This window comes from Equus caballus, chromosome 27 (genome assembly GCF_041296265.1).
Source record: "Equus caballus isolate H_3958 breed thoroughbred chromosome 27, TB-T2T, whole genome shotgun sequence".
NCBI classification, from domain to species: Eukaryota; Metazoa; Chordata; class Mammalia; order Perissodactyla; family Equidae; genus Equus; species Equus caballus.
Genome location: NC_091710.1, coordinates 24,493,077 through 24,506,780, shown reverse-complemented (window position 1 = coordinate 24,506,780; position 13,704 = coordinate 24,493,077). Strand labels below are relative to the sequence as shown.

Sequence of the window (13,704 nt, the reverse complement as noted above, 5' to 3'; positions counted from 1 at the left end):
GTCCAGACAGCAGATGGATGTCTCCTTAGCCCACAGCCTCCATAAGATTATGTCTGAGGGCAAAAGAAGATCTTAAAAGTCTCCTACACAAATATTGTTAGGTGGATAACCTCAACTTGTTCCATTTGCTGGAAACACAATTTGGACAAAAATACAGAGTGGAGGGGCAGCCCTGTGGCTTAGTGGTTAAGTTCACATGCTCCACTTCAGTGGCCTGGCATTTGCTGGTTCGGATCCCAGGCGTGGACCTACACACCGCTCATCAAGCCATGCTGTGGCGGCATCCTGCATACAAAATAGAGGACAGGTGGCACACATGTTAGCTCAGGGCCAATCTTCCTCACCGAAAAACCCCCCAAAAGACAAAGTGGAGATAAGCCAGTGAGATTGTAGTTACTATTTTACTGACTCATAGCTAACATTTTAGAATGGAAGCTGTAAGATCTCTATTTGTGTCTGTCTGCATACATGTATATGTATACAGACATATATATGTCTCTATATGAGTATGTTATATATGTGTGATAGTTTCCTACCTCTGGATGGTATTACCAGTTTACTTTCTGAAATCCCTTAAAGGAGTTCTGTTCAGATTGGCTTAGGGATAAATCAGCACTTATATAAATTGTTTTCCTAAAACTCTCAGAAATATAGAAACTAACCTAAGTGTTTTTTTTTTTTTTTTAAGCTCAAATGATCTGGGATAATCTTTGGTAAATAAAGCTAGTTTTTAAATTGTTGATAAAATTATTGATAAACTCTGACAACTTCAAAGTTGTCAGTATCAAATATATAATGCAGATATACAGTATTTTTCTACCTATGTTTACTAGTCAGACAAGCTTATGTTGTCTTTACTAGATGTTTAAGATTATGAACTATAAATCCAACCTCAGAACAAAACGTATCACAAAAAGGAATCGCTTGATGTGTGTCAGGCACAGCAGTTAAAAAAAAATGAGGGAAGAATCATTTGTATAACTTTTTAGGGTTTTTGCTCTGCGATTTTTTTTTTTTGATACTTGCCCAATTTGTCAACAAGAAAAATCACTTAAGATGATGGATGGCTAGCTTCGTTTGATTAATGTCACATGAAATTTCATGAGTAATTCAAGCATAATTGTTAAGCACAAGTAAATTAAATATATGTAAATGAGATAAAAGTTTATGAACTTTTCAATGATAATTATATTTTATCATGTCTCTTTAAAAATTGTTTCAAAAGTCTTTTTCATAACTTGAAACCTTAAAGCTATAGTAAGTTAATGATAGATATTCATTTACTGTCTGGATCATTTCCAAAGAAAATATTGAAACATAAATTTAATTTTACTTACTTTTGGCATCTTGTTTTTATATGGTATAGAGAAGCTAAATATATTTGAGTCTGTTAATAAGCATGAGGAATTGTACTATGAAAAAGACATATGTCTCTAGAAATTATGAAATTATATATTCATAAATTTGCTACAAAATGATGGTATGTGGCAGATGGTTTGCAGTTGCCTGCTTTCCTAATTTTCACTAAAAATCAGGGTTATGAATGGCTAAAAAAATATAATCAGTATATGTAAATGCAACTATTAGGAAAAAGGGTAAAGAAAATAAAACTCTGGATGCAAGGAAACGTATGAAAGGTGTGTTAAGGGAAAAAGAGAGTAATTTGTCCTAAAGTAGAATGACTAAAGTAGAATAAGAAGGAAAGAGTAGGACAAAAACTGAATGGATATAAGAAAATTTTTTTAGGTTTATGGAAAAGGAACCTTGGAATAGGAATTTTTCCTTATGTGGTCAAAGCTGGCTAAGATTGGATGGGTTTATTTGTAAGTTTTTTTTTTTTTGTAATTTGCCTTCGTGTCAATAGTACACTGATGCAAAACCAGAGTTTGGTTTTATTTCTCTGTTAAAACAACAAAGTTTTACTTAGATTATTGGTTTTCTCATAATAAGAAATTGTTAAAAAGGTTGTTTTTCTTTACTCTTTAATTAATCTACCTGGGAAAACAAGATTTTGTGTTTTAAAATAATTTCCTGTGCTTCATTTCATATTTATCAGGTCTTTGATTATTTAAGAAAACCAATATTCTCAATATTAAGAGAGCTAAGAATTTTTTACAACTGTGTAACTGTCTGTATTTGCCTTTGAAATCTTTTAATTGTGAGTTTCATCACAATTAAAAGGACCTGTAATCCTACTTAGTCAAGTGTTCAAGCCTTTTGACATTTTTGCAGCTTCCCCAAATCAAATTCTAAGTGGAGTTTTTTTGACCTCAAACTAACTTTGTGATTTCCCAAGGGCCCCTGGAAAAATCTCAAAGGATTTGTCTTTTTTTCTTTTTAAAAGATGGGCACCTGAGCTAACATCTGTTGCCAATCTTTTTTTTACTTATTCTTCCCAAAGCCCCCTAGTACCTAGTTGTATATTTGAGTTGTAGGTCCTTCTGGCTCTGAATGCCTCAGCATGGCTTGATGAGCAGTGCCACATCTGTGCCCAGGATCTGAACCGGTGAAACCCCAGGCTGCCAAAGTGGAGTGGGAGAACTTAACCACTCAGCCACGGGCCGGCCCCAGTCTTTCTTCTTATAAAAAGAGAGATGTTGAACTAATTAGACTTATTTAATATGTTAAATTATGTGGCAAGCATTGTCAAATAGGAAGTGATGGTATACCTTAGGTTATATGTGTATGGATATATGTTACTAATATAGGTATTTCAGAAATTGTATGAACTTCATAGAAATGTGTCAATATCCTTATTGTCTGTTATTATCTTAAATTATTGTATATCACAGAAATAACCACATTTCCTTGTCAATAGCATTATAGTGAATGCTCATCATATCTTTAACCATGACTATTTTTAAGTTTTTTGTCATTCACAGTTATTATTTTACCCTGATTCTTTTCTGAAAGCATTCATAATCAGCTATATGTGAGAATGGTCCATGATGGCATTATTTGAAAACTTTGAGACCATGCCACTGGACTGAGAGTTTCTAGAACTAGTGAAGAAGCTGATGGATTCATAAAACCGCTAACTCAAGATCAAGCAGAACAAGACTTTAATTACATGGGACTGAATGAACTTATGAGGATGATTATAATTTTTTATGATTTGTTTGGAACATTTGGTTCTTCAATGTTTTATTTTCTAGATTTAAGGAAACCTTTTTCTTTTTTCTCTTAAGCTATGTATAGCTTATAGCAACTTGGTAAATTATACCTTTGTAAACATAATTGAGGCATTTATCTTTTCTCCCTACCTAACTCCAGACTTTGGAAACTCTTAGAAAGAGTATTCTTCTGGTCATGGCAATATAGTTATTTGCATAAGTTCAGTAAGAATCTGTTTTCCTTGTAACAGAACACAATTGGAAACCTTGCTTATATCACCAAGGCTTTGACTGGAATGTCTTATTTGAGAATGAAGTGCATTGAATCAGATATGACCAGACAGCTTTAATGAACTAAAGCTGACGTTAAGGAGCCAAGATTTATAAAGCCCTCCTTGGAAAAGCCAGCCTGTACTTGGCTTTTACAGGGTTTCCTGCCTCACAGGTGAGTAAGGAAGGTCACTTCTAGCAGGTTCAGGAAGCTCAAGATATTTTGGGGACCTCAAAAAGAGAGGAATCCACCCAAATCTATAGGTCTTGCAGGCAGGATCTGGTGGCAAGTCGACATGGCTTCCCAGCCCTGAGAGGCTTTTAAAAGTCCAATCTGAGATTTCCTGTGAAATGTTCCAGAAAAGCAAACTCAAATAAGGGCCTCTGTGGTCAAACACTGTTTTTGCTGCACTTATGCAAATGATCAGGCCAGGTTTAATGAGACTAGACTTACTTTCCAAAAAATTAGTCTTACTTTGATTTTCTTTGGCAGAAATGGGAATGATTATAGAGAGAAATTTTTTTGTTTCAATGGAAAACTATAGCATACTCTTGCTGATTCTTTCTTGCACAATGGGAATGATTATAGAGAGAAATTTTTTTGTTTCAATGGAAAACTATAGCATACTCTTGCTGATTCTTTCTTGCACATTTTGCCAGTCCTTACCAAATCCTGAATTCTTCCAGTTTCCTCCAATATCTGGCTACAAGTCTCCAAATTAACGTTCTGATTTTTCTCCCTTCTGACTTGGAATCATTGAGAACTAAAATTGTGCTTTTGCCAAAGCTCTGCAAGCTGAAGCTAGACAACTTGATATAAACTTCAAAAAAAAAAAATTACCATAACAGATCACCTATGGGCAGCCTTTGTGCCTCCTGCTGTATGGACCACTCGGAAAGTTCACCAGAACACCTGATGCCATCACCAGGGACATTCGAACTGCAAACTAGGAAAATTCGTCAGATGGCCAATGCCATCCTCACTCTACCCTCTAAAGATGCTTCACGCTCAGGTCTAAAAGTCTTGACTGCTGCCCACTGGACTCTGAAACTGGGTTCCTAACTATTAGTCTTTGTTTTTCTTTTATTTTCATAGCAACTCCCCTCATTAAATGCTGGACTGCCAGCACCATCTAGCAAATATCCTCTACTGCCAAGTCCCAGTAGATGATTCAGCTGGTGCTTAATGAACAAAAGGCAACCAATTGAGAAAATGGACTTATATTGTTCAGAAGAAAGAAGAATGTCTCTTCTTTCCTTGAACATCAGGAGAGACTAACAAAGATTCTTTGCTGGACTAGACTTTAGTCAGACTGCTGGACCTTCTCCTAGGCCTCTGGGTGCATTTCCTTGTAAAATCCAGTAAGAACCCTGCTAAATCGGTTTATCAGGAACCCCCCCCCCCCCCAATATCTGATCATTCTGGATGTCTGATCACCCTGGCCTGTCTTCAGCAAGAATGTGTTAGGTTGGTTTGACTAGAACCCCCCTCACTCCTGATGTTTTCTCTTAGTAATTTTCCATCCACAGACCCCACCCTGTTCCTTGGCTGTAAATTCCCACTTGTCCACCTGGTGTTTAGCGTTGAGCCTGATCTCTCTCCCCACTATAAAATCCCATTGTGTGGTCCCTGTGCTATGGCGATGGTCCTGAGTAAAGTGTCATTGAACATTTTTTTCTTAAACAAAGATAACCCTATCTTTACACATGTGGTTTACATTGCTCAGCTCCCTTAACATGCAAGGAATCAGCAGTAATTGTTTCTTCCAACAACTGACACAAATTTTGCCTCTGTAGTTGAGGTTAAGGCAATGAGTGCTTCTTGTTTACATAAGACTTTTAGAAAAGAGTAAAAGCACTTATTTTTCTTCCAGAAATATGATTACAATATTACCTAATTTATACTGTTCCTATGAGATGTATCAGAAAAATTTAAGGACATTACTTAAGTTTTTTGCAACCAGCACTTTCTGACATTTGGAACAAACGTGCAGCCTAACATTCTTTATGAGGAAGTAAAGCACACGACTTCTGATGCAAGTCCATTTATGAGCTTTTAGTGTTATGGTACCTCCTTCTTTATATAATAATTTAATTATTTTAAGTAATCTAATTCAGGTGAAATTTTTTATTCCTACTCATCTCTTGTAGGGATAATGCCTTATGAGTTGTGTCCCTAGTTGTATGTAAAAATTAAAAAAGGAAACCTCAACTAAAATTGAGTCAGGAAGGCCTGTAGAGGAGCTCTCATGCCCTGCCACTCCTCATCAATTACCCCAAACAGGAAGAGACAGACCTTGCATCTCCAACAGGAAGTGGGCTGCTACTTTGCTACTCCAGCAGGAGGAAGGAAGAATTTCTTTTCACCTGGCAACAAGCCCAGCCCGTGGAAAATGCTGCAGCTCAGCCAAGGAGGAGCTGTTGCCATCCTCAACTCTTGCTCCCCTCCAATGAACTTTCATTTAGAACAGCCCCACCCAACTCTCCCTCTTTAAGTGAGCTTCCCTCTTTTGTTCTTTGGACTTACCTGCTGTTCACCATAGTTGGCATGCTCCGAATTGCAATTCCTTTGCTGTTCCTGAATAAACTCATTTTCCTGGTAAAATAACTGGCGATTGTATTTTAAAGTTCTCATTAAATGGTGTTAAAAAGTGGGATCTGAAGGAGGCAACCCTTGAGAGATGACGACCCCCGGAATCGAGCGGGTACCCGCATTGAGCCTCTTGCGCTCATCGCTGCCGTGGCTCTCCTCTCGGATTCTGAGCTCCACTCTCCTTGTGTTTCAAGCTCTGATTTTGTTCGGGATTGTGAAAGACTTTGTCCTTTCTGGTTCAGGGCCTCATCCTTATTGTCAAGGCTTTGTCCTTGGTGAATATATGGTTATTTTCCTTTTGGAAGCACGCTGAAACTTTTTTTTGAAACTGATCCTTTTGGGATCAGGCTAGCTAAGAATTTTCTTTTGCCCTCAGGAAAATTTGAGAAATGGGATCCCAGTCATCTAAGTGCTCTAAGGGCAGCCCGTCTTTAGGTACCCTGGCTCATTTCATGTTTAAAAACGATGGTCCCTCCTCATGCACACTTTTAACTAAATGAACTGATTTAACCAAAAGTGATTCAGAACAGCAGTGGCTATTATGGGGGATTTTTGGTCTTCCCAAACTTGCTTTTCTCAGTACTAAATTAGAGAAAACCCATCACTCTGAAATTAAATAAACTGAATGGGATATCTATTTTAATAGCTACCTCAAGGCCTCCAAACATACTCAGGACTCTAAAATTGCCTCTCTGCAGAACACCAAAACTAAATTAACCGAGACAACCAAACAACTAAAGGAGAACAAAATGGCTTCTAAATCTTCATGTTCCCCTCCTCTGGCTTCTTTGTCTTAGGCACCATCTTGTTGGTTTCTCCCTGCTCCTTCGTCGCTCGTGCCACTCCCAACACCGTCTTCCTCTTTCCCTTCTGTGCTGCCCCACCTTCTCTAGACCCTCCACTTCCCCATTCTAATGCTCTTGCCAAACTTCCCATCTCTGAACCTCTCCCTGCTCCTCCTCTGAACCTATCAGAACCTGCCCCTTTAAAGTTAAGTCTTCTGAGGATCCAGATAAAGCCCACATTTCTTATGTTCCCTGGACTAAAGCTGAGTGGTGAACCATAGTTCAAGTCTCCCAAAGTAACTGAGGACCCCCATAAGTTTGCTGAAGAGTTTGACATAGTTCTTCAGACTTATCAACCTGGCTTCTCAGGTTTATATCAATTAGTCCACATGCCTGTTGGTGAAGGTCAGGCCCAGCATTGGATGAAACTTGCCTGATGGGAAAACCCTGAAAGGGATTTAGAAAAACAGACCCCTAACATTTGGCAAGATACTGGAACACTCACTAGAGAGCTTCCCCGAACGAGTACGGTAGCTTTCCTAAGCCTGTTGATGAGAACAGGATTCAGGCTTGTACAGAATTCAGGGTTTCACAGGTGAGTCTGTTCATGACTATTATGATCAGCTTCAGATCGCTTTTAGAGAGAGCTCTGGCCTCGCCATGGGTGTTAAATCCATTTGGGTAGCCTTTAATTGTATGGTTATTAATGGGCTGAACCAGGACCGTTCCCTTCTAGTAAGAAGGACCAGGATGGAATGGGAGACTGTGTCCACTCCAGATTTGGTCAGTCTGGCAAATCGGCTCTCTCATACCCTAGATTACTCAGCTGAAAGGAGGAGCACAAAAATCCTTAATTTTGAACTTCACCAAATGGAGATCCTCAGACAGAACCAGAAAATTTCCAGTCTTTGCTATTATTATGAAAATCCAGGGCATTTGAAGAGACACTGTCTCAAGTGTAAGCACTCCAGGGGTTTTCGACCCTTTAACCACCCTTCCCAGTGCCTTCCTAATCCCCAGTGATGAGGCTCCAAGTCTTTCCCCTTAATCACCTTGGGGAAACCACTCTCCAGATTGGGAATGAATCTTTTCCTGTGTTTATTAACTGGAGCCACGCTCTCAGTGCTCACCCCACTGTTATTAAACAGCCCTGCCCCAGAATACTGAAATAGTTCAAACGGTGGGGTCTCAAACGAACCGCAAGGGGTCCCTGTCTCTAAACCCATTCTCTTTTATTTAGGCCCTTTGAGAAATACCTATCCTTTTCTTCTTTGTTCCTCTGCTCCTGTTCATTTATTGGGTGGAGATTTCTTAGAAAAATACCATGTTGGAATCTCTTTCTCTCAAAAGGGGGAAATAATTCTAGAATTTGACAGCAGCAATCAAAGTGGTCAACTAGGTGAATTAAATGACCCTTCAGCGTCTTTTATTTGCTCTGTCTCTGACAACATTAAAGCAAATTCCAAGGATATTAGTTATTTGTCCCGATTTGATCAGCTACCACCCTCTTTATGGGAAAATTCAAAACAGATGTTGGCAGAATCCACAGTGCACTGCCTGTTAAGGTCCCAAAAGATTTCTCAAAGACTTTTCCCAGAAGTAATCAATACTCTCTAAATAAAGAGGACCTCTAGGGCATCGAGCTGATAATAGAGGACTGTGAGGCCACAGGCCTTCTTGTCCCCTGCACTAGTCCCTATAATACTCCTGTCTGCCTGTGCGAAAACCCAGTGGCGGAGGATGGAGGTTTGTCCAGGACCTGAGCAATAAACAACATTGTTACCATCCTTTGGCACCCTGTTGTTCCTAACCCCCATGTGCTGCTGACATCCAGTCCGACTGAAAGCACATTTTTCACTCTAATTAATTTATGCAGTGCATTCCGTAGTATTCCAGTTGGTAAGGCGGGAATCTTAGCTTTTTGCCTTCACTTGGGAAGAATGGCAACACACCTGGACAGTAATGCTGAAAGTCCTTCTTATTTCTCACAAATCCTGAAGGCTGATCTGGATGATATAAAGTTTCTTAGAGGCTCTACTTTGTTGCAATTTGTGGAGGATTTGCTTCCTTGCTCTCCCTCCTAGGCCTCCTCACAGGAAGACAGCATCCACCTGCTAAAGCTTTTAGTCTTAAAGGGACACGAAGTCACGGAGGAAAAATTGCACTTTGTCCAAACCCAGTTTTGGTATTTAGGGCATCTGATATCAGAACAAGGGCTACACCTAGATCCAGATGGGCTTCGTGGTGGCCTGAGTTTCCCAAAACCCAAACTAAATGTCAGCTGTGAGGTTTTCTAGGTTAGTTGGCTATTTTCGAAATTGAATTCCAAATTTCTCTTTTGGCCAAACCTCTGTATGAGTTACCAAAGGACAATAACCCTGATCCAATTTTATGGGAGAACAGGATGATGTAGGCTTTAAAGACTTAAAGGAGATCTTAATGAAGCCCCCTACCCTTGGACATCCCGATTATCAGCTTCCCTTTTTCCTTTTTGTATATAAAAAGGAAGGGAATCCCCCTTGGGTGCTCACCCAAAAACACAAGGGGCCACCATTGACCTAGGGTGTTAGAGCCAGCACCTGGACCCTGTGGCACAAGGGTCCCCTCCTTACCTTAGGGCCATACTGCCACTGCCTTTTTGGTTAAGGTCACTGAGAAAATTGTTGTGGGATCTCCTTTAGCCATCTTTGTACCCCATGTAGTGGAAGCCCTCCTAACTTCTTACCACACTCAACATCTTCCAGCCGTGTCACCTCTTGGGAGATCTCTTACTAACTGTGCCTCACATAACTCCTTCTGGCTGCAATAACCTGAGCCCTGCTGCTCTTCCACCCTCCGTCTCTGACTAAGTCCCACACGGCTGCCTAACCCTGACGGATCACCTCCTGACCCCTCGTGATGATCTTCAGGGAACTCAGCTTCTCCTGGTTCACTGCTGGTTCTTATTTAAAAGGTTTCAATGGCAAATGTCGTGCTGAATATGCGGTATAACACATTTTGATGCAACTGAAGCAGTGCCTTTGCTTTTGGCTACTATGGCCCAGCGAGCTGAATTATATGCACTTGCCTGTGCCCACACCCTAGCCAAGGGCAGAACTGGCAATATTTATGCTGATAGTAGATATGCTTTTCAGTAGCTCGTGATTTTGGAATGTTGTGAAAGCAACATGGTTTCCTTCTATCGGAAATAAAATAAAAAATGTCCCTTATGTCCAGGACGCTTTACATTTTTTTGTGTGTGTGAGAAAGATTGGGCTGTGAGCTAACATCCATTGCCAAACTTCTTTTTGCTTGAGGAAGATTGTCTCTGAGCTAACATCTGTGCCAGTCTTCTATTTTGTATGTGGGACACCACCACTATCACACAAGCATGGCTTGATGAGCGGTGTGTAGGTCTGTGCCCAGGATCTGAACCCACGAACCCTGGGCCAACAAAGTGGAATGTGTGAACTTAACCACTACACGACTGGGCCAGCCCCTGGATGCTTTTACCTTCTGCTTTAGCTATTATTAAGATCCCAGGACATTCTAAGCTTGACTTTATGGAAGCTAAAGGAAATCACCTTACTGACACTTCCACAAGGAATGCAGCCCTTACAGGAACCTCTGTCGTGGTCCAAAGGGATATTTCCCCAAATAATAACTTAGAAAAACTGGCTAGAGAAGCCCAATAATTGACCTCAGTAAAGGAAAAAACAAGTCAACAATTGTTGATTTGACAAAAAGAAAGCTTTGGTTCAGGCCAAATTGCAGCCCAGTCCTATCGGAAGCTCGAAAGCTCTGACTGCAAACCGCTGTACATGCCTCGAGCTGTTGTTCTACTGATAAAATGGTGCCCTTTATGCACCAGTACTGGTGGGCAAATATTAATAAAGCCACCAGAAGTGCCTATACGTGACCGAAATACTATGCAAGAAAACCTGTGTTCACTGCTCCCGGACACTTTAAACTGCCCAATGGACTATTCAGGGGTTCGCAGATGGATTTCATACAGCTTCCCCCGTCTCGTGGGGATAAATGTGTCTTGGTCGTGGTCTGTATGTTTTCTCACTGGACTCAAGCCTTCCCTTGTTGACAGGCCTCTGCTATTTCTTGGCTAAAGTTCTTTTAGTAAAGATTATCCCCACCTGGGGAGCCCGGCTGGAACTTGATAGTGACTGAGAACTCATTTCACCAGGTGCTTCGACAGGTCTGTGCTGTTTGGCCAATTCTGCAGCAGTTTCGCTGTGCTTATCATCCTCGGTCTCCTGGTCTGGTCAAACCTGCTAACGGTGTTATTGAGACTCATTTGGTGAAGTTTGTAGAAACCCTCCACATACCCTGGCTAAAACCCCTGCCACTGGTTCTTCTCAATCTTAGGTCCTTCGGGACTCAAAAACTTACCTTTTGAGATAATTACAGGACGTTCCATGCACTTGGCTCCTGCTGCTTTCGATTCACAGCTTTTTAAAGGGAGACACACTTCAACATCGTGAAGGCCTGATTGCTTCTGTTGACGATAACCACCCTTTAGCAGAGCAATCTCTTCACAGCGTGCTCCTGGAGACAAAAACCCACACACCACACTTGCAACCTGGAGATTTTGTCTGCCGAAAAAGACACCTCCCAAAGTAGCCACTCCCGCCGCTCTTTCAGGGCTCCTATCAGGCACTGCTCACTGACGCTTGTGCTGCCAAACTCCAGAGTTTGGCATTCAGGCTCTGCATTCAGGTGTCGCACCTGGAGAAGGCAGCGCACCCTGGCTGGACCCACATACCATCCAGTTACCTGAAATGAAGATTTCTAGGAATTGAAGCTGACGGCATCTGAAGGAGACGGCTTTCCCACGATGAGCGGACCAGGCTTTTAACCCGTTTCTCACTGTTGCTTCTTACTTTATTTTCTCCCTCTCTTTCTTGGAAGGACAATGCCCTTGTCCACATTTCCCAATTTATTGCAAAAGGGAGAAACCTCTTGGATTGTTGGATCTGTCCTCAGAAGGCTTGATCAAGACAGTAATGACTCCTTGGTTCACCCTGAAAGTAATTTTGCTAGAATTCCAAATGCCACTGTATGTTTGAATTATTTAAAATTTAAAATAATTTTAAATGGTCTGTTTTATTCTTCTTCCAGAGACCTTTTGCCTGAAGATTTTGTAGTTTATACCTACGACAATGAAGGGGCTCTGATCTCTGACCATCCTGATGTACAGGTAGTATGTTCTCTTGATCCTGTAGCAGAATTTAAAACAATTATAGTTCTAAAGTGAATTCTACTCAGATACTCAGTACTGTTATATTGCAGAACTCCAAGGGCCATCTTTGAGGTTACAATATATGGAATTGTCCTGGATGGGGGTGGCGGCGGCATTTACATTAACCGAACTGTACCTTAGAGCTCTCTAGGTACTCAGTACTCAAGTGTTTTTTTTAAAGACCAGCAAAGTAATCTCTTCTATTCAATAATTGTTACTGATTATATATTAAGTTGGATATATTTTGAAAGTAGATTTTTTTTTGCTGAAAGTTAATATCTCTGAAAGCATGTCTTTGCCATTACTGCTTATTAAAGAATAAACACTAAAGAAAAAACAAATACTTGAAATAATTGGCAGATGTAGAATTTGGCTTTATATATTGTTAATTAGATCATAAACATTTCCGGTTTTATTCGGGAAGACTATTTTGCTGTCCTTTTTGGCAGTTAGGTATTATTTATTTTTATCTTTTTTAATAGCTTTCATGAGAAGTCTTCGTTCCCATTAAACATATATTATTCTTCCTCTGAGCTTTGTAAAGTTTGCTAGGTTAAATTGTTTATGTTAGTTATGCTCTTTTGCAACTCCTCGCATAAACTGAAGGCAAAAACTCTGTTTTAGGTTAATTATTAGTACTCTAAAAAATAAAAAGGAAATGCTGACTTAGCTCTCTCCTTTTCTGGTCCACTTTCTGCTTCTTTTGTCTCAGTGTTCTGTTTGTCCCTTGTTTAATGGCAAATTAGTGGAGGAGCTTCAATTTCCATGATGGCATAAACCAGATCACAGAGCATCCATCCATCCTTTCATCCACCTATCCTGTCGTCCATCCAAACATTGCTATGGCACGAGGCCAGAGACCACAGAATTTATGCCACTCCACAAAAGCAGTGATCTTAAAAAGGCATTTTTTTTTTCTTGGCGTGGGTTTCCTGGCATGAGCTCTGGAGACATACCCTGTTTGGATTTGAATCCTCAGCTCTAGCATTTGTTTGCTGGTCAACCTATTTTAACTTGTTTGTGCCTTAGTATCCTCACCTTAAAATGGGAATAGTAGTTACAACCTCACAGAGTTACTGGGAGGCTTAAATGAGTTAGTACTTGTAAGATACTTACAACGGTCAGTCTGACAATTTTTAACTCAGTAAATATTATTATTTTTGTTATTGAAAGTCTGTATGCTTAAAACTGCTAAAAATAGATTTCAGTTACGTAGAAATTTATGCAACTGTTATCTTAAAGTATTACTATGGAACTATACTTTCCTGAGTGTTTGAAAAATACAAACTAAGGCAGATGGAATCTTTTACTTTTTGTTGGTTATTGAATATTGTTCAGATAAATGAAAGTCTGACTGTAGATTTGAGATACAAATTAATACTGGTATTGGGACTTTTTTGTGTATGGCTATATTGTCAGTTATCATAATGACATATACTTTTGTCTATAAAATGCAATTTAAGTTACACTGAGAAAATTTAAAGATGTGTTGTATACGATTAAAGTAATTTGTAAAGATATTATCTGGCTTTCATCATCCGTGTCTTTCACAAGGCCATTTTTCATAAGGAAACAGTTTCAATAACCACTTTCTGTGAGTTGCTGTGTGAAATAAAGCTCCAAATTGCTCTGCCTTAGAACTTCGGGGTACCTTGCAAGCACACTAGAAAGCCTCTTAGCTAACTCCCTTAATAAATCAATGCTCTGTTT

The 13,704-nt window shown here is 39.9% G+C and overlaps 1 protein-coding gene across 2 annotated transcripts in view; it reads left to right on the top strand.

Annotated features, from left to right (window-relative positions):
• Nucleotides 1-13,704, top strand: part of ADAM9 (ADAM metallopeptidase domain 9) — a 176,829-nt gene that overhangs the window by 30,622 nt on the left and 132,503 nt on the right. For both annotated transcript variants that reach the window (XR_011433256.1, XM_001491500.6), the window contains exon 4: nucleotides 11,874-11,952. Coding sequence is in view for 1 of the 2 variants with exons in the window: in XM_001491500.6 (XP_001491550.3) it covers nucleotides 11,874-11,952 (79 nt within the window). In the remaining variant the exon portion in view is untranslated. The remainder of the gene's footprint in view (nucleotides 1-11,873; nucleotides 11,953-13,704) is intronic.